Here is a 21,626-nt window from a genome sequence, read left to right on the forward strand (position 1 = left end):
TAGCTCCATGAGCCCCTGTCTCCGTTTTAGCGAGATTGAGAGGTTGTTGAGCGTTTGCATCGCTTCATCATGAATTGCTGGATCAGTTGTCCCCATTATGGCCAGCTCTCTCGCTATCCCTGCAACATCTGCGTACCGCTTCTTCCTCAGTCGCTCTTCCTTCCTTGGCTGTGATGCCGAGGATTCTGTAGAGAACAAGGTGTGCACACTCCTCGTACGAGTGCTGGCGAGGTGATCCTCAGTCCTGGTGGGGTGATCCTCGGTCCTGATGGAGGCACTGTGATGCGGGTAGGCGACTAAGAGCTCTGAACCAACTTTTATCTCGAAATCTTCGAGATCCTGCCACTGCTCCTTGAACCAGCGCTTGAGAACGAGGCTGATCCTATACTTGCACCTGCTGTCCCCTTGCATCACGCAAAAGAAGTGCCTACACACAATCTCCGTGTTTTGCAGCAAGAGGCAGGTGCAAAAATATGAATGACCAACCATAACCACAACGAACTCCTGTTGACTGCGACGGATCTTGTTATGGATGGAATAGACAGCAATGATTTCGGTTGGGTCCAGTCTTGAGAGTAGTGATGCCAGAGAAGACTCGCGGAGGGCTTTCCCAGTTCGATCGACCTATGCAAATGGATTCAATCAGCATCAGTCGTACCAAGAGGATAAAAGGGTAGAAGGAAACGTGCGGCACATCCTTACCATTCTGTCGTTGCTTGAGCAGTGCTTTTGCAGGATAGCCTGGTGGTCAGAAGGGTTGAAGTCGTAGGCGAATGACCAGTCCATCTCTCTGCGCATCTTGTCGCGCGCAAACCCTCCCAACATGTCGTTGTTCACCTGGACGATCTTAGGAAACATGGCTGCTGTCAGGCCAGGGCTCAGGCTGCGTGCGGATCCCTCTGCCTGTGCCTTCTTGCCCTCAGCATCCTCGGTGTAGTTTGCCTTGAAAAGCTCGCACTCGATCCTTGCACTGGTGGCATTGAGGACGTCGCTCAACGATGTTTTACTGTTGAGCTCTAGCATCTTCAGCAGATGGTGAGTTTTCTCGACGCGCTGGGTTGTCTCCCGGCCGTGAAAGAGGTATGCACCCAGGGCCAGACCCATCGGAAACGGTCATTATAGAGCCGCTGGAGGTACTCGCTGACTTTCCCATCACAATCCTCATACGTGTGACATAACTCCTGCCATCTCGCATCGAACTCACTGGTGATGAAAGAGCGGTTGACAGCCGTAAAGTCGCGCTTAAACATCTCCCACCTATCCCCCAAAGGCCCGTGCAGGTGAAGGCGAATGTTTTTCCACATATGCCACAAACAATTGATGACCTGCGTCCGGGGAAGTGTGTACGCGCAGGCTGCGTCCATTGCTGCGTCCTTATCGACCATGATAGCCTTGGGTGCAAGCTGTCTTGTGGCAATAAGCAATTGCTCTAGGACCCACTTATAGTCAAGGGTCTTCTCTCCAGACGTCAAGGCACATGCCACCAACCGTGTGCGAAAGACAGCATATACAATGGCGAAGGAGTGGAGCGACATTTGGAATCGATTAGTGGATGCTATCGTGTCATGGACAATAATATCGTGGTGCAACATAGACACGAGGACGAGAAAAAGGGCGAGCAACAGGACAAGCAAAAGGGCGAGCAAAAGGACAAGCAAAAGGACAAGCAAAAGGACAAGCAAATGCACAAGCAAATGGACAAGCAAATGAACAGGCAAATGTACAAGCTGCAGACGGATCTGCAGGTGTGCGGCATAGACACGAGGACAAGCAAAAGGACAAGCAAATAGACAAGCAAATGCACAAGCAAAAGGACAAGCAAATAGACAAGCAAATACACAAACAAATAGACAAGCAAATAGACAAGCAAATAGACAAGCAAATAGACAAGCAAATGCACAAGCTGCAGATGGGCGTAAAGCAATTGGACGAAGAGAGATAATGACACAACATGGTCATGGTGATATTGTCAAGAAGAGAGCTTATAGACTATGAGGCGAGCTATATATTCCATGCAAGGTGGAGGTCATGGTGCAATGCACTCTTTCTCGCAACTTTCTTCTCTGTGCAGACTCTAATACTCTACAACCAACATCACTGTTGCAAATTACCTTCCTCGCCAGCATTCCACTGCACGCTACGCTAACTACAATGATCAAGGCACAGAGAAACGAATGTACATTCTACAACTGTATCCAGGGACTGCTGGACAAGAAAGCGGCGATCCAGACATACGAGCGTCGCATTGAACAGGATCTCCCGGTCAGGGATGAGGACAGGCCTGTGCCATTGACCAAGTCAGAAAAAGACCACTTGCTTCGGTCTCACTCAACGGTGCCAGTCCAAGTGAAAAACGTCCTTTTAAATGTGTTCGTCCAATTTGAAAGGCGCGAGGATAGAAGTATGACTTTCATCTGCGTCTGTAGAAAGCCATTCCTGACAAGGGATAGCCTGAGCAAGCATTACAAGCGGGTCTGCACCCATTCCAACATCCCGACTAATGTTCCAGGGCTTCAACTTATTGACAGCACTAAAGTTCTTCCTGATGATTTGGAGGTCGTCAATGCCTCAGGTACATCTGATGACGAAGTTAATGATGGGGACGACAAAGGCGATGAGGCGTTTAGCGGCAGTAATGCACTCATATTCAACACTAACGATATTTCGGCTACTTCAATGACATTTGATTCAGGAAGAGTGGTTGGTGCAACTATCCGAGAGTTCATGCAGATCTTGGCCATTGCAAATTTTCAACAGCAACAAGCACAGCAACAAGCACAGCAACAAGCACAGCAACAAGCACAGCAACAAGCACAGCAACTAGCACAGCAACAAGCACAGCACATGCAAATCATGGCGTTTCAAGAGGAACAGCGCATGCAAACCATGGCGTTTCAAGAGGAACAACGCACGCTGATGGCGGCCATAGAGCAACGGATCCTGGGCCCTATTACCCAGACGGCAGCAGGTCAAGGGCAGGGACAAGCTGCGCAAGCTGCTTCTGCTTCTGACACCGGACCTTCCAGTCCGGTTTCTACAAGTAGAAAAAGAACGCGCTCTGGTGCCCCTCGCTTTGGAACATTCAGGCCCCCTAGTCGTATGTCTCCAACTGAAAATAAGTAAAATAAAAATGGCGGTTTGGTGGAGCGAGTGTAGATCGATATAAAAATTGGGCAGATGTAGAACGGGAAAGCGCTTGGTCTCGCTTTGCTTATCATTTTCCACAATAGTGAAAGCTAGGTAACTCCCTATGCGTCGGCATACTTGCAAACGATTGGAATATCTGGAGTGTCGAGGGATCTAGGGTGAAAAGGGTATTTTATTGGGCGAATGCTGCTACCTAGTTCTATGCGTAGATAGGGTTTATATACTAGTTGCATCGGTGTCAACAGTGCACTGGAATATTGTAGAAACTGGGCGAAGCACTGACTACACCATAGCATACTAAATCTAGCATTAAACCTTTGCAATGATCCACGATAGTGATTTTGAGTCGTAAAGTACTACTCCAATATGATCACAAACGAGTGTCTGTTTTCTCTTTTCCATGGCACCTCGTCATTCAGCTTCGGAGTGGAATCTGGCTCAATCCTGCCTCATATTGGATTGGACAAAGGGGTAGATTCTCCAGTGACGAGGAAACTGATATGTGAATCTACATATAGACCTAGTAGGACACCCTGTTATCACCGCACTACTGGTAATCAGCAATTTAGTGCGTCGCCCCAGGTGTGTTAAGAGTGTAACAAGCCTGGTATTAGAGAATGGAGCTTAACTATAGCCTATATCAAGGAAGCGATGGCTAAAAAGATCCGGATCCTTAAACGAATTAGATGTGTGATAGGAGCAAGAGCAATCTATTAACAATTACGTATTGGGTACGATGGCGCGTGGTCGGGGCAGAAGGAAAAAAAGTGCGGGCTGGTATAGAAAGAGAGGTGTACAAAAGTGGGCACTGGTAGAGAGAGAGAGATGTACTGAAGTTTGCCCTTTTGACACACCTGGGCGACGATAACGGGGTGTCAGGTGCTTAAGCACTGAGGTATTAATCTAAATGCGTCTATTATGCTTTTTGTATGCCCGTGAGATTATCTTTGGTTCGCCATAAAATAACAGGGTGTAAGATTAGAGCTCTCACGGGGGGTGTAAGAATAAAATTTCACTATGTGCTTTGGATAATCTCACAGGGGGTGTAAAAATAAAATCTCACCCCCGTGAGATTATATTCTTCCTTATCTATGTAATCAGAAACGTATGCATCCATGGGAGGTTGCAGGAAGAAAAAAGGAAGCTTGACTTACGTTTTCCATTACAGAGGTCATGAGCCCTCGTTTTGCCAACAGAATTGCGGCAAATCACTTTTGGACCAACGTTAGCCAAAAAGTGATATAGGACTATAGAATATTTTATGCATCTACCGAAGAGGTAAGCATTTAGGTTTTACGGTGGGGCAGAGGACGCACACTAGAGCGGTAACAGCATGGAAGAAGAAGGTGGAGAAGAAAAAAGGAAAAGGAAAAGTGAATATGGGTGGCGGACCGACCTTTTCAAGAGCAAGCACTGCGGGGATATGGGAGACATTGGAGACGATTGGGGGCACATTAAGGCTGTTAGGAGAAGAGGACTATGCAGTGGAGGATGATGAGCACTGGACAGTGCAGGATCTTTATCATGGGTTGGTGCCAAAATTTATGGTGGATAAGTGGAAATGCCTTTTCAAGACTACGGGAACGATCGCAGCAATTATGGTGGAGAAGTTCGTCGAGGCGATAGAAGACGTTGGGAGGACAAAAGTCTGGAATGTGAGATGCGACACTACTGTTAAATGGGAGAAGAGCTTAGGGATAACTGCGGTGAGCAAACGTGTTAAGGGAGGCGCCGGGTGTGGGACCTTCGGTGTAGCAGGCGGTACAGGTAGCAGCGGGATTACCTCTGGACGATCTAAGCGGCAGGAGTTAGCATTGAACATGCAATGGTTATCAAGAATGGCGGACGAGCGGTTGCTGAGTCAGTATTAGGATCGTTTGAGATTGGACGTAATGGAGAGAACGGGAGGTCTGAAGTTCCTAAAAGTGAAAGGATCAGACTAAAAGTCGCCACGGCGCAACAGGTCGCGTAGCGAGCAAGACACGCGCGGTACTTGCCCATACGGTCAGCGACTATGAAACCAGAATATCTGTGTCGGTGTAGGCATGTAGCTATGCTGCTTGTAGGAGACGTTATGAGGTACAGCCTCTGTGGTAAGCATTTAGGTTTTAGTTAGGCCATAGACTCGGATTCCACACGGATTTCTGGATGGGTTGTCAAATAAGACTGGCAACCCAGGTTGTTGAGTAGAATCTTTTATTGTAAATGTAATAGACATGCGGAAACGTCCCTACTTCTTTCTCCTCGACCGCGTTATTGGTACTCCTGAAATGCTCATGATCAGGCCGCCGCACCGACAAGCTATTTTGTTCGCGCACAGCCCCTTTACCCTTTCAATCCACCGCCGTCGTAGCAGCAGTAGCAGCGGCCCTCCGTCGGCTAGCGCGTCTATCAATCAATGGCTCCTCCTTCAACTCTGCAAGTGTGCCATCGTTATCCTCACGTCGATACCGTTCTAACAACTCTGTCTCTGCCTGATCATCCAGCACCATACTTCCGCTAAGGTTGCCACTTTGGTGCGGACTGGAAAAGTACCGACTCGTTTCTCTATCTCCGTCTTCCGGCGTTCGGGTGCGCTTCAGCCTTGGCCTAGATACTCCATCATGCGTAACATTGGTATCTGTTGGCTCCTCACCATCTGATTCTGCCGCTGGGCTGCCCTCCAGCGTCGGTCGCGACGCCAAATGGGACAAACCCAAGCGGCTCAGCATGACTTCTTCCTGTCTCCAATACTCATCCTCAGCATTCTTGGGAAAGCTGGCATGCAGGGGATTGATCCCGCCCAGCATGGCTGCTCCACCTTGCGCCGTGGCTTCCAGCAACGACACAATCACGATCGCATCCTGCACCGTGACAAAATTTCGAGCCATGAGGCGTGCGTGGGCCTGGCTCAGACGAATCAAGGACTCCAGAAGACGGATAGTTGTCCTCGCAGCGTTCCGAAGGTCAGCTTTTCGTTGTAGCTGGTAGTACGACACCAAGACCTGCTCCGCCGGCGGGGTAAGTTTGGGCTCGAATGTGGTTTTAATCCAAATCAGATATGCCTTCAGTTTGTCGAGGGTCCATGGTTCTTCCTTTCCTGCTGGTGCTACCTCCTCCTCCTCTTCATCGTCCTCGACAATGTTAGGCTCATCGTCCTCAAGACTATCTTCCACTTCGCCATCGCCATTCTGAGGAACTTCGCCGGTTGCTTCCATCTCACGCTGTCGCCTCATCCTCCTCAGTCGTTTTCGTCTCCTAATAATTTCCTTTCTCGATAGGGACTTCTTCTTCGGCGCATACCCGTCCATCTTCATCCGTGTATCCAGGATATAAGACGAAATCTTCTGATCCCAGTTTGCATTACCCGTATCCATCAGCACAAGCACGATATCGAATCGACTCAGCAGCGGACTAGCCAGGGCGATATTGATAGACACCGACTGGTCTGGGTCATATTTCCCCTTTGGATTCGTGGCAGCAATCACTGAGCATCGCGTGTTCAGCTTGCAGACAATTCCCGCCTTGGCAATCGAGATCGACTGCTGTTCCATTGCCTCATGAATCGCCGTCTTGTCGTGCTCTCTCATACCTCCAAACTCGTCAATGCAACACAATCCTCGGTCCGCCAGAACCAGTGCTCCAGCCTCTAATTGCCACTCGTTGCCGTCCCGCACAGCCGTCACTGTTAATCCTGCACTGCTGCTCCCAATCCCTGTCGTGAGCACAGATCGCGGATTCAGCTCCGCAGCATACTTCAAAAACTGGGATTTTCCAGTACCCGGATCGCCCACCAAGAGCAAATGGGGCTCACCTCGAACCCTGAGACCCGATTGGTCGACCTTTTGAACTCCTCCAGTCAAAACCAGCATGACAGCGAGTTTGACAATATAAAGTCCATAGACCTTGGGACAGATGTGCGCCAGGATCTTGTTGCGGGCAGTAAAGGGCATGTTGATTGAAGGCAAGCGTGCCTGCTCCCAAAAGTGCTCGAATTCAACACGCTGCTCATCTGCGATCCCGATGCCGACGCGCTGTTCATTATGGATAAATACGTGATTGGCGAGCAGGGCGAGTTCAATATCGCAGCGCTCGCCAGGTATAAGCGTCTTCCATCTGCGAATCACCGTACCGCTATAGTCAAGGAGTATATTTCGGTTAGGAAAATAACGCCATGTGATGGTTAAACAAAGAAGAGAATGGCCGCTGCCGCCGATATGTCCGTTTCCTTACGTGATCGTTACATCGTCTCCCGATTTGGCATGATCAACAAGGTCGTCATGAAGAATGACAACCATGGATCCTGGGATAGTTCCCATTGTCAATTTGTTAGTCTGTTCCTGAATCTTAATCTCCTGATAATCACGGCAGCCTTCAGGCAATTGACCTATTACGCGAAAAGGACACAAGGTCCATGAGACCCTTTAGTTCCTTATATTGCATGATACGTTCCAGTGCCTTGTTCCATCGTAGATATATCCGTACCTGGTGGGGTTTCGATTAATCGGAATCGGTTCCCTGTACAAGGACGCACATTCGTCGTTGCCTGACATTTTGTTGGTTGGACAACTTGGTTGTACTGCTCCACATCGGCCAGGACCTCAAACTGCTGTTTGCATGTCGGACAGTAAAATCTTTTCGAATTCTCCAGCATTTTGACGACACCCGTTCTACCCGCCATGTTGATGAGAATAAAGCAAGCGACTTTAGTATGAGCAAGACCTTACACAAGGTCCGGAGCATGTAACATATCAGGAACAACATTCTCCTAGTGTACATATATACCTAATGACCGTTGCAGTAATTGATAAAAACGTTCCAACGTCCGCTGAATTTGGGATTGTCATTCTCCGGGACTCTGCTGCCGGTAAACCCATCACTCGTGCAGAGCACTTCGGCTTAAGATACATAGGTGTTCTCTCGCCCTCTACCACCCCATCCTGACTGCTTGGGTCATTGTTAATCTTGAATAATTCAAGCTGTACATCCTGAAGAACAGAATCGAGAATCGGAAGGACTGTGTGAGGCGAGGCTGCGAGTTGAGACCAGAGCTGCGAATCCGAGGCAGAGTCGACCAGGGCCATGATGCTAGATCGAAGGCAAACGGCCATCTGTGTGTAAGGAGTGGATTTGTGGCATAAAGATATCACCAGGATGTATGCTCAAGCATATAGACTTTATCTTACTCTATGACGACAGAGTAATGCTGCGTCGTGTCCACGGCAAACAAGATATCGCAGATCTCTTCATAGTGCCGATCGAGGATGGCCTGTTTGAGCGCAGCTGTTGAGGTATGGTTCAGTTGAGCGTGAATCTCCAGAAACAGCATACAGCAGTCTTGGACACGTCAGCGAACGCAAAGATGCCTGGTACCTCTAAAATGCTCCTCACTCTCGGTTTCTTGAGGAACCATTTCGAAACGACATGCAGGAGTAGTGCAATGGGCAACAAACGAGGTGTGATGTTGATCTACCTGGGCACAGCTGAATAGTTCAAAGTCGTCACCTGACACTCGACCCCTCACTCCTCTTTATAAAAAAAAAGATACCATTCACTTCTAACCACTCTGGTTCTGTGTCATTCAATGCTGCCATCGATATGGGGGCCCATTGGGCTCACTGCCTTCTTTCACGACATTGGCAATATCTAGTTCCATAAGGAGGGTCAACCCACCAGATGCGAGTTCGACCTTTTTATCAAAACACGGCTATAAAATGGTAATTCCTTCGCCAGGGTTGCAGAGAACGTGTCCTTCAGAAAAGGGTTGGAATTGAAAGTCTCATTCTATTTGGCGATTTGAGCTTTTCCTAGAACAGAATATTCACATCTGACACATTGACACGCATAATATAGACAGCAGCTAAAGCACGGGCTCCTTGCTAGTAATACGCGTTTCTTTGCACTCATAGGGACCCTTTTTTGTATCGAAGATTACATTGGTGAGGTAGGTCACTGGTGCGTTATGTGCCTGGGTATCGGTAGTGGTGATAGTGGGCGAATCTCTGAAGCCATTCTTTGATCCCAAGGTCAGGGCAGTGTTTCTGGTGGAGGAAGAGGCAAGGCTCATAGTGATAGTGGAGAGCATGTTGTAAAATCGGCAGGATACATAAGGGCAATAGCGGTGCGTGGTTGAGGACCCGCAAGGAGGAATGTGAGTGATATACAGGCGATATTTGCAGCTACGACCTGAGGACAGGACGACAACATAAACACGGGCCAGTGCCTTAGGTGATGTGTTGTGTCTGAATGTGCGAGTAGGACTACCGGAGTGTAGATGCAAACTGAGCGAGTAAGGGAGAGAAGGAAAGTGAGAAAAAGAATATATTAGCTGTGGATTCTTTTCAAAGTAGGTATAGTAATCTCCACTGTTGCTGTATGCAGAGGCTTGATAGAACGCGACCTTCTTTTGTGCACCCGCACCAAGTTTAGAAACGTAAAGGGAGCGCTCAGACCGAGAACATGGAGCAGATGGAAATTAAAGGACTTCGAAGCTACCCTAGGCGATATGGCTCACGGTAGGCTCCTTGTCAGTCTAATGGTTGCTTTGAATCGGATGCGAAGCACCAGAAGTAGTTGGCGCGTCTACAAGAAGCGACATTTGTTAAAAGTGTCATTCATTTTAGACAGATGGCTTGCAGTTGAAAGTGCTGGCATTCGACACAGGAATCCGAAAGCTACGCAACTTGTTCGGACGGTCCAAGTGACATTTGGAACGCACATGTACTGTACAGCCCGTCATCAAAGTAAGTTGCCCTAGATATGAAAGTTGACTTTCCCTCTGTATTTAGCACGGTCTTGGTAACCAAGGTGATTCTCCACCTTCATGATCAATAGGATCGCATCGGAAGAATGGACCATTGGGATCGACCTGATTAGGTTCTAGTGTCCTGCCACTGGCGCGACATAGAGCAGTAGCCGAGTGATCTGGCGAGGAATCTTTGAACCCTCATGATCAAACAAAAGGCTTTGATGCAATCTTAGTTTCATACAGCGACAAGACGGAGGAGACCAAGAAACTCAAGCACGCCATTTCGCCTTGCAAAAAGGTGTTGAATCAATAGGTCGCCGAACAGACGCCTTGGACGTGTTTTACAAGTGATTGATCGTTTTGGGCGCGCGATGCGGAGGACAGTGCGGCCATTAGATTCAATCTAATCTAATCTAATCTGATCGTCTTTTTCAGAAATGCTCAATAAACAACCCCAACCACAAATTTGTCGGTCGTGTCCACAAATTGCGTGATGACATTCCACCGAAGTACCATGGCAGTTCAGTGCATGATTCTCTCGGCCAAATCTTAACTCATGCCACCCAACAAGGACAAGTAGTCGCCGTCTAGTCTACCACAATAATAGTAAGTCCTTCGTGGAACAATTTCTTTATAGTCCTTTTTTTTTCTTTTTCTTTTTTTTTTTGCGGGGTTGATTTCTGTACAAATCCTGAGATTCTGCTCCACGTTACAGCCTAGATAGTTCATGAGGGACAATTGGGATAAACAATAATTGGTTATTAAGAACAAAACGGCTCGTGTCAATTAACGGCTCCAAAATAAACTATATTTACTCGCTGAAAGAACAGGCAGTAGAGAGAGAATAAAGAGTTCGCCAGGACCGATGAAGGAAGCGCAAAAAACGTTCATGTTAGTAACTCAGTTTGCCACAGTTGTCGCATTCAATAACTCAATTGTGAAGTCCATGGCAATGGTCGACATACGTAAAGATAAACAGATTGTTGGTGGCAGCGATAGCGATGGAGTTCTCGTTTGGGTGCCAGGAGGCGTGCAAGATCTTCTTGGTAAAGTCGATCGCCTCAACATTGATATCGTCCTTCTTGCCATTCTTGGTTCTTGGCATCATCTTGTTCTTGGCGGAACCAACGCGCTTAGCCTTGAACGCGCTCTTATCCGCCTGCAGCGTCACGTCGCTCTTGCCGTTACGGTCATAGATATAAAAATTGTTGTTGTATGATCCCGTCAAGACATTGCTGAGGTGTTAAGAGAGATAAAATTCTGTTAATAATCCTAATAAAAAACTAGCGGGCGTTTCAAGGAGGATTGATAGAAAGGCAATCGTGATGGAAAGTAACATACTTTCCGTCCCCACTGAATGTACACTCGAACTTGTCAAAGATGCAGTCGTTCTCGTAGAGATCGCACAGCTTATTGCGAAGATGATCGTGAATGTTGATAGTCTGCACCGGTCGGCTCTCCATGTTAATGTCCCAGACCTTCAGGGTGAGGTAGTCGCGCGAAAGAATATACCGCCCATCCTTGCTAAACTTCACATCGGAGATGGACGAGATGATCTCTGAGAAAAACGACTTGTTACTAGGGTCCTCCTCCTCCTCAAACACTAAGCAGCAGAGCAGAAAGAATTCAATATGCATTAGCGTTCGTGTTCATGTTCATTCGGGCGTACGGCCTTTACACTACAACGTATGGACTCACATTTGGCGTGCTGGTCGCAAAGTGCTGATTCTCTCATGTCGCTCAACTTAATTGTGCCTTTACTGCTACTGTACATGAATAGATTGCAGTGTACAGGGTGGAATTCGGCGGCGGTAATAACCTCAGTCAATTCTTCCATATTCACAGGCTTAATGTCCACAATGTCTAGTTGAGAACAGGGTAGTGATAATTCAGACAACAGAAGGGTAAATACCAGCTCATTCTTCAAAATAAAAACACTTGCAAAGGATTATCAGAACTCTCACTTACTGAAACTTTGGTCGCTAATGTTGAGGTTCCACAAGTTGATGCGCAAATCGTCCGCAGAAATGTAGGTCTCTCCATCGGAATTGATCGAGATCGAGTTAATATGGTAAGCATGGGCGTTCGCGTAGACCTTCCGAGGTACTGCTGCGACAATAGTGTCGTGGTGTGTAAGCCTGGGCAGCCTGAGAGGGGTTCCAGCGACGGGTACATGCTGACCATCTCCATGGTTATTCTCTGCCACGACCTTGATAGACTTTTCAAATACTTTCCACAGCTTGACGGTTTTGTCTATTATTCCGATTTCCACGACATAATGAGATATAAATGAATACTTCATAAAAAGCCATGGCCGCCTGGCACTCAATCCTATCTTAATAAGAACCCGTTGCAATACCGTTGGTAGACAGCAAAAAGTGGGCCGAGTTTTGACGCTTGCACCACTTGATCTTGTTGATTTTTTCCTCAATCTCTAAACTTTTGAGATAGTCGAACTCGGGCTCGTGTGACTGAAATTCGGTGTGGAACTTGTATTCGCATCCTTTTTTCTACGATGAGATAGGAGGATACAGAGCGGAAGAACGAGTTGGGAGCAGATTAGCATCAGGCCAAGACGACGGAAGGAGCTCATAGAGACAGATATCCACAAGCCAACGGTGCTATGTATTGCACTTAGGACCTACTCCTTCGTTTCGCTCAAAAAGTACAACTCGGCCGCCCTTGTCACCTGTCGCTAGATAGTCGCCCGTGTGGTCAAACTCGACTGTCGAGATGATGTCGGCTATGTGGAGAAAGTAAGAAGCATGGATGTCAATATACTCAATATATCTTTCTGTCATAGTGATGGATGAAGCCCAGTGAGCTGTCGTAAGAGCACATCCATTCAAGACAAACGCGAATGGCGCACTGAAAGAACACCCATATCATTTTGCAGCCGATCGCAGTGGTTTGGGTGCATTGGCTTGTGCAGTTGGACTTGGTGTCCAAGTCCCGCTGGGGAGTTGTCCCGCAAGGCAAGAACCTTGTGTCCAGTCTGTACAAAAGTATGACGTCTTTTTATCGTCTGCATATCGATCCTTGTGCCCGTTGTCCAAAACAGCAGCCATATGAGGAGTGTTGCTTGAAAGCAGACAGGTAGTCCTCATCTTTCTGTTTTGTTTGCTGTATGTGGTGCACTGTGACTCAGTCCTGGCGCGATTACATCGTCCTTTGTCGTCGCACTTGATGTTCACGATGGTGAAGATCGAACGAACACGATGAGAACCAAAGCCTGAACCCCCAAAGAGAATATCCCCGACAATCAGCTGTCTCATGACGAAGTCGTAAACCCGACCCCACTCCGTGTATCTACGAGAGGCCCAACAAGACGGAGTGGTGGAGTCGATTCATTACAGCAGATAACCAGTAAGAATCGACTAACGGATAGGTGGAAGAGCAAAAACGAAAGGAATAAAGACATGTCGCGTTCCTCTGGAGTGGTGAAGGCAGGTCCTTGATACGAGAGTGTGGAAGAGCACGTAGAGAAAAAAGGACTGTAGCTGTGCTGCAGTATAGACGATTCACTATAGATCCAAGCATTGTTGTGAAGAAAAAGGTCCATCCACTGCTACAACGAATTGTGTCGTCAAAATGAGCGCGCGTGGTGCGCATGTTAGAGGGATGGATCAAAGACTAACCTTCGGTGATGTCCTCGACCTCGCCCTTGTCGCCAAAGCACTGTGCAAACTTCCACGAGTTTTCTGTTTCTGAAGCCATGATGCTGTCCTGTCAATCGGATGGTTGAGTGCGAGCTGAGTTGACTGTACGGGGCTGTGTACGCAGACAGTAGAAGTGATCGAACGGAATAGAGCGAGAGAAAGATTGAATGAATGGGAATCCTAGTGGGGAGAAGTGATGTGTGTGTGCTGTGGGGTGAGAACAGAAACATGGTAAGTTTCGCAAGAAAGTCAAGCCAAAAAAAAAAAAGTCCCATCCTTCCCGCAAACCTCGACACATAGCAGATATGATAAGCAGCAGCCGCAATACTACTGCTGCGTAAAATGGTCTTTCTAAACCTGTTCTTCCCTCCCTTTTCGAAGATAATGATGAGCCTGACCAGCAAATGTCAGGGAGAGATCCTCACCCATAACAGAACGCGACACACGCGACACACGCGACACACGTCCGCCGAAACGCGACAAGAATGGAATGGCACGACACTTTTATACATCGAGGAAATAAAAAGATATTAAAGTGAAATTGCTTTGTCCATTCGCTTTTTTTTTCTTTTTTACTCGCGTAAGTCTACAGAAGGCAAATGGAACCACCGCCGGCATAGAAAAGAAAAAAGAAAAAAAACGCGTCTTCAAGGGGGGCTCAACTGGCTAGCAAAGTTGCGGACAGGTTTTGAGGTAGCAGCTTCTGAGAACTATACGCTTTCAGCAACAAATCATTATCCAAAGCGCATACAATCGTGTTTTTTGTTGTTGTTGCTGTCGTCGTTACCGCTGCTGTTGTTGTTGTTCCCGCACCTTGCTCCTGCACCTGCTTCTGCTGCAGCTTGTTGCGACGACGTGGAATGCAGACAGGAGGAATGCTAATCAAGACGAAGGAAATGAAAGCGGATGGAGGGACCGCAACACGTCGAAAAAAAAAGGTTCGAAAAAATTTTCGAGTAAACACCGACGATGGGGATTCCTCGTGTCCAATTGAACATTGTGGCCGTGACACCCATAGTTTACCTGTTCGCGTTCAAAGGCGGAGGGTCGCTGTCCTTCGTAGACGCATTTCCGTTAGATCCTGTGCCCTACTTCCCGCCGCCCAGAACGCTGGTGGCCCAATCCCCATCTCCAGATGAATGGGATAGGAAGTAGCTACAATTACTGGTATCTCCCACGAAGCGACTCTTTAAGTTAAGAGCAATAAAGAAAATAAAATAAAACAAACGACCTTCATGTGCATCGATGCAGATGAAAGTGAATGCATGCCGCTGTTTTATTAATAGGCGCAAAGACGGGCACTGCCCCTGGTTGACTCGAGGAGAGAGGTTGCGGCTCTTTTTTACTGCACCCTGTCCAGCCTCAGTATTAACGCGCGACGGGATCCACCAGCAGACGTGTTGGGGCGATCGAGACAGGCATTCAAGCACCAGGGAAAAGAGAAATCCCGTTCTCCCCGCACAACCGACTTACAGGCAGGACTACGACATCGTGTATTTGAGTGAGTCCACAGAGAGCTCGTTCATCTGCGTGCATATGCTATAGCGCGGATGTCATGCATGTGCAGAGGAGGGGAAGGAAGGCATCAGAGACATCAATGAAAGGAAGAGGGAAAACGTGTTTCTGTTGGTGCGCTGCATACGAACGCGAATGGCAGTAGAATTCCTCTTGCGGCCCTTTCCTGGACTCCCTGGACGTCCTGGGCTGGGCACTCCGTTGTGGTCCGGGAAGACGACCTGGCCAGTCAGTGAGTGAGTCGCGATTAATTAGAGGCAAGGAGTTTGTTTGTGTGAACAGGAAGGACAGGAGAGGGCGTGGTGGTTGTGCATGGAGCGAGTGCTCTCACGAAATCGCACCTTCTTTCCTTGTCCTCGCCTCCGCTACTCTTTCCTTCACTCCCCTCCTCGACTCTCATTCCATAGCGCTCCATTCCGACCCTTTGTCGCCACTCCTCGCAAGGAGACCCCCCCTCTTCTACAGATCCAATCCCCACCAGTATCCTTTATTGAGAAGACTCGTCCAGACATAGTTCTCTCCTCTCTCGTTTCCTGTTCACGACAAAAAAGCCTTCCAGCGAAGACAACAGGAAGCACAAAGGGTGCAAAGGTACGCTTCAGTTACATCAGTCGTTCTCTTTAAAGGATGCGCCGCAGAGGTACACCAAAACATGTTCTCCAGAGCTTTGTGTGTATGGCCTTGTTTTTGGGAGGGAGGAGGAGGTATAGCATAGTGGTCTATCCAGTCCCTCTGTCGTCTTTATGCTGTCTGCGCTCCATCCCATGTTTCCTCCCTTTGTCTCATGGGTCTGTTCTTCTGCATCCCGGTCACCCTTACTGGAAAGCAAATTGTCTCGCCTGTTCTATAAACAGCCGCCAGATGGATAGATGGATGCGAGGTCATGGTGCTACGCACCAGGCCTGCTCCTGCTGCTCAGGGAGGAAGGCTACTCTCAGGACCGCAGAGGAGACAAGAGAGCAAGTGTCCTGGATGTTCATGTTGATGGTCTACTGCGACCATGCTCCCCTGTTTGAGTCGTAGTGCTCACAACAATCAAATGGAATTGTCTGCGACCAATTTCTTATTATCGTTGACAGAAGTCCTAGCAAGGGACGAGAAGAGGGTAAGGGAGCGGCAGCAGTGGACGTGCCAGCCACCTCTCGCTACTTTCTGCTGCCTGTGCACAATGGTCGATATGCCATGCGGGAATGTGTTGATTGGCTCCCCTTTTTCCATTCATTCTCATAATCTATCATTGAAAAGCCTATAGCTTCTTCCACTTCGCACCCATCTGTCCCTCTCCTTCCTCGCCTCCTTGCTATTACAAACAATTTGCTTTGCCTTCCGGTATGGCGCCATGATACAAGTTGAGGAGGCCTAATTGCTGTTGGGTGCCTTCCTGCATCGCCTTGTGGATCTAGAGTGGACCCACCCAAGGGAACATTCTCAATTGATGGTGTTATTAACAAACCTCGTCTTCTTCAGCTTATTTTCTGACCCCGAAAGTGCGTAGCAGAAGCAAGAGACCTAGATTCCTAAATACCAGAAAGCGTTCACAGACAATGACTAGTGTTCACAGCACCTCAGCCCAGCCCCTTCCCCGGCCAGTCCGTCCGTACGCAAACTCCAACTCCAATACGCCGAGAAAAAACTCGATGATGTCCGTCACAGCAGCGCCGGTCCTCTCCTCCTTTGCGATTGATCTCATTGCACAGGCAAGTATCGCGGGTACATGTCTCAAAGGGTCGTTAAGAGATGGGATCCCTGTAACCAATCGCCTGGCATTTTTTTAAGAAGCAGGACGAATTCAGAGAGGGCTCTGATAAACAATTGATTTGATCAGTTATTGCAATTGTACACTTTCCCTCAAAACGTGCTTCCCGCTAGTGTATCGATGAGCAACGAACTAAACAACCTCATCTGATTTTAACACTTTCTATGACGATCATATCTTTAGTTTGATAACTATCGGGTCAACATGCGAGAGAGTCTTCAGCGCGAGGTTGAAGAGAACATCCAAAAGGTGAACATCTTTGCGTGGCAAACGACAATGTCCTGAAGACGAAACCAGCCGTGTCTAACCTCCATTTTCCCCAATGATCAGGCCCAGGTGCTCAAAGAGGCCATGAAGGAATCAAGCGATCGAGACGCAGAAAACCTTATCTCAGTGGAGGAACAAGAATACCAAAACAACAACGGAGGAACGCCTAATAATCGCAGCAACACTAGCCTCAACAAAAATCTGCCAGTCGGACAGTCGCAGCAACAGCACCAGCAACAGGGTGGCAATGGCGATGCTGGGTCATACCAGAACGGCAAGTTCAACAGCAGCAATGCTAACGGGGCTGTACCGGAGAAGAGGTCTCGCCTGGACCGCATCTTTGGCAAAAAGACCAGCGCCAATAGCCATGCTCCTTCCTCACTCAGAAACCACCAGGTCACACCCCATCCTCAGCCTCAAACATCCCGGTCCCGACCTCAATCTCAAACTCATTCTCAACACACCCCTTCGCCCTCGCTGCGACCATCCAATACCCTTGCAGTACACCCTAACCCCTCAAGAGCACACTCAAACACTAGCGCCGCGGACTTGGCAGACCTTAGTTATCTGCCTGCGGAGGAAGAGTCCGAAGAAGAAGTGGTTGTGGATCGATCCATGGGAGCAGGGGTGGATGGACCCAATGGTGAACCAACAACAGGTACAGAGGTCAAACTGCATCCGACGCGCGCCAAGACCTTCGCACTGCCAAAGAGTTTGAGGAATTTGAAGCGGCGTATTGCTGCCTTGAGGGCTAAGGGCACGGACCTTGACGCTGAAAAGAAGGAGAAGGAGGAGCGGGAGCGTGCAGCCAATGGTGGTGCCGGTACAGGAGACGAGAAGAAAAAGTTTACGTTTATTCGGCTGCTGCCTTGGAGGTCGACGAAGAAGCTGACAGAGCCTACGAGACCTGCAGAGGCAGGTCCAGTTGCTGCTTAAAATGACGACCTAGCCTCCGGAGGGGACGTCGATAACATACCCAAGAAGGCGTTGTCTTTTTGTTCATTCATCCATTTTACAAATAGCCTGACTCTATACACTAAAATAATAATCACTTTTTGCAATGGTTTGTCACCGTTTGTGTACGCGAACTTAGTGGCGGCATCACCTGATTGGACGCTCAAATTTCGATCAATCGAGCAGGCCAGGATGGTTCTTTCTTTTTCGAAACAGCAGATTTCTTAGCCATGTCCAGAGTGCGTGATCATCTACCGATACATCCATCCGTGAGACCCAGGAGTTGGCGTCCATCCATCGGCGTATAGCTCTATTATCGACATCCATCCAACTTTCCCCCCCTTCCATCGACAATTGCTTGGGCTATGATCAGTATCGTCAGAGAAGTCAGGACACAGCCCATTTTGAGGTCTACATCAATCGGCCCGCCCGGTCTAGTACAACCATCAGGCAGACATCTCTGAGGCAGCAACTTCTTAATGCCCTGGGGTCGTGCATATGGATATTTTTCTTCATCAAAAATCTGTTGTGTGTTGGTGGTCTCAGGGTTCAGGGTCAAAGATCTGCAGGGGGAACTGATCCGGGAAGCGTGTCAGCGATCAGGAAAGCAGGGGACGGATACCTACGATTTTATTATATTGTCGCTATCACCACCGCTATTGTGTTTCTCCGAATGATCTGCACCCGACGCCGCGTATTAAGGTGTGGAGTGATAGTTTAGAGAGGGACTTGTATCAACGGTATTAGCAGACCTCCAGCAGCTGGGGCGGTATGACAAGATTGGTGGCAAATATATTCAGGACAGGATTCCTATTCGACCTCTGTCCCTGCACGATCTCCTTTCACTTGCCCCTCCTACATCTCTCCACATCAACGATTTGACCAGTATCTTACTTGGTTCGTCTTTCTCTCTATCTCTACCCACTCAATCTGGTCACTACTGTGGAACCTATTGATGGTCCAATAGCTTCACGAGTACCAATTGGTCGGTCGCCATCTCCCCACCGAGAAGGAGTCCACTCCTAAGCTTTTCCGCATGCGCCTCTTTGCCCCCAACGAGGTCATTGCCAAGTCTCGCTTCTGGTACTTCATGCGCAAGCTGAAGAAGGTCAAGAAGGTTAACGGCGAGATCGTCGGCATCAACGAGGTATGTGATCAGCACAGAGAACGGATATGCTGCCTTGTGTTTTTTCTCAGAGCATTGGAGCGCAGCAACTAATCCCAGAGGATTTCGGAAATGCTGTGTGAAAAAACATAGATCCACGAGAAGAAGCCCCTCCAGACCAAGAACTTCGGCATTTGGCTTCGTTACGACTCCCGCTCGGGAACCCACAACATGTACAAGGAGTACCGTGAGTTGTCTCGCGTTGCCGCTGTCGAGGCTTGCTACTCCGACATGGCTTCTCGCCACCGCGCCCGCTCTCGCTCCATCCAGATCATCCGTGTTGCCGAGGTGGCCAACGCCGATGTCCGTCGTCCCTACATCAAGCAGATCTTGGTTCCTGGCATCAAGTTCCCCTTGCCCCACCGCGTCATCCGCGCTGCCGACAAGTCTCACCGCGCTCTCTTCATGGGCTCGCGCCCCTCGACCTTCTATTAAGCGGTTTTTGATTTGTCTTCTGTCGCACTTTTTTTTTTCTATTCGCTTTTGAGCGAGTGTTGGAGAAAAAGCATTGATTGCAATGGACAGCTTGGACCGAGACTTCTAAGTACTTGCTTAAAATGAGGATTTTAATAAAAGGATCTGAACTACATCGAGAACAATGATTTTACAACCCGAAAAAGCGAAAGGATAGAAAGTTTGAATCTGAGAATGCGCTGAGGTAACAGCATTATGAAGGTGATCATTCTGTGGACAGGGGGAAGCGGTGAGTCGCCAGGCCATACACAGCATTCGCTTACACTTTCCCCCTCTAGAAATCAAACGATCAGGGCTAAGCACATTCTGTAAGGTTTAGAGCGCACGGTGCTCTTGAAAGTAAAAAACATGTCCAATGGATAGACTACCTACCATCCTCGCCTGTATTCCTTCACTCCTTGAAAGCCCCCGCAACTACCGTCATAAGAACTTTATCATATTTGACAATAAACGTAGAGGTCTACATGGGGTTTGCTGCGCGCCACTATGATCCCACTATAAAAACACAATCAACGGTCTCCAGATTACCTCAACCACGTCTTGTTCATTACTTCGCCCTTTTAATCTCACATTACCCCACTTTTTCAAAACACTTTTTTCGTCAGCGTAAGCACCCCAAAAGAAAGCGCCCCTACACTTGCGAGCAGTATCTTTAGGGTATTATATAGCTTCTCCACAGCGAGCGAAAAATGAACTAGGATCCAACACCCTGAATGTCCCATACGGGACGGAGGGAGTTTTCAGATCGGGTCTTTCTCGAGAGCAAAAGGTATCCGAAAACCCGGATTTGAACCAGGGACCTAGAGATGACAGACAAACTACAGTCTCCCGCTCTACCAACTGAGCTATTTTCGGATATTCGCTGCAGTCAATAGACTTACATATTTTATACACAGCCACTTAGCCTATATTCCATATATGCAAGTATTCCTTATTTGCATATGCCCCATAATTGCACGTTCTCCTTATTTGCACGACTTCCCCACCTAGAGAATGATATAGTACCCTTTGCGACTTGACTGAAGTTTTATTCCCCTTGTCCCCCTTTTCCCTTCCATTACGATTCCTATCTACCTATCCAGCTACCTTACCTCCCCACCTATCCACCACTTTACCCTCCCTTGCACTTACCTTACCTACCCCACCCGCTCATTGCCTTCCTCTACAAGCCTACCTTATCTTGCCCCGATTCCGATTTCACGCAACATAATGGGCAGGTTTTAAAAACTTATATATATTTAGTATTTTTGGCTATATGATAATATGGTCCCGGACTGAGGCTGTTTTTTGGCGCCCAGGCGCTACCCCGACCCAGCGTGGGACCCCCGGTGTAGTGGGCGGCACAGGTAGCCGCGGGTTTGCCTCTGGGCGACCTCAACAGCAGGAGTTAGCACTGAATGTTGCATATTTCACCAGAGTTCAGTGTATTTTATTTAGTTTAATAAGTGTACCTGCAGCTCACCATTAGATTCTATACATATAAATACCAAATCAGCGTGGTGTGTGGGCCCACATCTCTTTCTCACTTATCCAAATTCCCCAATAAAATATCTCAGACCTCGCCTTCAACCTCAACTGGAGGAGGCGGAGGGTCAACACGTCCTGCGGTCCCCGTTCTTGTTAGAGGGCTCGAGAGCACCGAGACGTGGAAGACCGGATGAATGCGTCGCATGGAATGAGGCAGATCAAGACGGAATGCAACCTTGAATGAGGCCCAGCCAAATAAACGAGGACAACGACGGCCATGTCTCAATGCAAAATCTTTGCCAATGAATTCGATTACACTGATGAAGAGAGCGCAAATATCCGCTATCCACAACTTATCAACAACACAGAAATCGAGAAAAAAAAAAAGCCAAGACGCCGTGACCTTCAGGAGAAATACCCAGCCTTTCAAACCAATACCGCCAGCTACTTTTGGACTGCAAATAGTACTATTATACAAAATCTGCCGCCGATTCA

The 21,626-nt window shown here is 48.2% G+C and overlaps 6 protein-coding genes and 1 non-coding gene across 7 annotated transcripts; 3 read left to right on the top strand and 4 right to left on the bottom strand.

Annotated features, from left to right (window-relative positions):
• Window positions 1-17: 17 nt before the first annotated feature.
• On the bottom strand, window positions 18-639 carry BC939DRAFT_464704 (uncharacterized protein). The gene is given in 3 exon segments (XM_051557411.1): window positions 18-63; window positions 74-229; window positions 245-639. The coding sequence occupies 3 exon segments, from the start codon at window positions 487-489 to the stop codon at window positions 27-29; spliced, it is 438 nt and encodes a 145-aa protein (XP_051407843.1). The 5' UTR covers window positions 490-639; the 3' UTR covers window positions 18-26.
• A 1,317-nt stretch (window positions 640-1,956) lies between these two features.
• Window positions 1,957-3,325, top strand: BC939DRAFT_464706 (uncharacterized protein). Its single transcript, XM_051557412.1, has 2 exons — window positions 1,957-2,820; window positions 2,845-3,325. Exons 1-2 carry the CDS (start codon window positions 2,029-2,031, stop codon window positions 3,121-3,123), a joined length of 1,071 nt encoding a protein of 356 aa, XP_051407844.1. The 5' UTR covers window positions 1,957-2,028; the 3' UTR covers window positions 3,124-3,325.
• A 2,003-nt stretch (window positions 3,326-5,328) lies between these two features.
• On the bottom strand, window positions 5,329-8,572 carry BC939DRAFT_464714 (MCM2/3/5 family-domain-containing protein). Its single transcript, XM_051557413.1, has 6 exons — window positions 8,500-8,572; window positions 8,313-8,409; window positions 7,912-8,214; window positions 7,612-7,796; window positions 7,360-7,513; window positions 5,329-7,260 (listed from the first exon to the last, which is right to left on the bottom strand). The coding sequence occupies exons 1-6, from the start codon at window positions 8,537-8,539 to the stop codon at window positions 5,481-5,483; spliced, it is 2,559 nt and encodes an 852-aa protein (XP_051407845.1). The 5' UTR covers window positions 8,540-8,572; the 3' UTR covers window positions 5,329-5,480.
• Window positions 8,573-9,999: 1,427 nt separating this feature from the next.
• Window positions 10,000-12,929, bottom strand: BC939DRAFT_313534 (protein phosphatase 2A regulatory B subunit). The gene is made up of 7 exons (XM_051551475.1): window positions 12,520-12,929; window positions 12,234-12,384; window positions 11,843-12,127; window positions 11,573-11,737; window positions 11,216-11,477; window positions 10,836-11,109; window positions 10,000-10,590 (listed from the first exon to the last, which is right to left on the bottom strand). The coding sequence occupies exons 1-7, from the start codon at window positions 12,673-12,675 to the stop codon at window positions 10,462-10,464; spliced, it is 1,422 nt and encodes a 473-aa protein (XP_051407846.1). The 5' UTR covers window positions 12,676-12,929; the 3' UTR covers window positions 10,000-10,461.
• Window positions 12,930-16,710: 3,781 nt separating this feature from the next.
• On the top strand, window positions 16,711-18,181 carry BC939DRAFT_313696 (uncharacterized protein). The gene is made up of 3 exons (XM_051551476.1): window positions 16,711-16,872; window positions 16,988-17,053; window positions 17,135-18,181. The coding sequence occupies exons 2-3, from the start codon at window positions 17,009-17,011 to the stop codon at window positions 18,005-18,007; spliced, it is 918 nt and encodes a 305-aa protein (XP_051407847.1). The 5' UTR covers window positions 16,711-16,872; window positions 16,988-17,008; the 3' UTR covers window positions 18,008-18,181.
• A 74-nt stretch (window positions 18,182-18,255) lies between these two features.
• On the top strand, window positions 18,256-19,625 carry BC939DRAFT_480849 (ribosomal L18ae/LX protein domain-containing protein; the record flags this gene model as incomplete). The annotated part of the gene is made up of 3 exons (XM_051558971.1): window positions 18,256-18,264; window positions 18,993-19,172; window positions 19,284-19,625. The coding sequence occupies 3 exons, from the start codon at window positions 18,256-18,258 to the stop codon at window positions 19,623-19,625; spliced, it is 531 nt and encodes a 176-aa protein (XP_051407848.1).
• Window positions 19,626-20,436: 811 nt separating this feature from the next.
• Window positions 20,437-20,519, bottom strand: BC939DRAFT_t163. The gene has a single exon. It is a non-coding gene; the product is annotated as a tRNA-Tyr (tRNA).
• Between the last annotated feature and the right edge of the window lie 1,107 nt (window positions 20,520-21,626).

Source organism: Gamsiella multidivaricata (assembly GCF_025024155.1).
Source record: "Gamsiella multidivaricata strain RSA 2152 chromosome Unknown BC939scaffold_85, whole genome shotgun sequence".
NCBI classification, from domain to species: Eukaryota; Fungi; Mortierellomycota; class Mortierellomycetes; order Mortierellales; family Mortierellaceae; genus Gamsiella; species Gamsiella multidivaricata.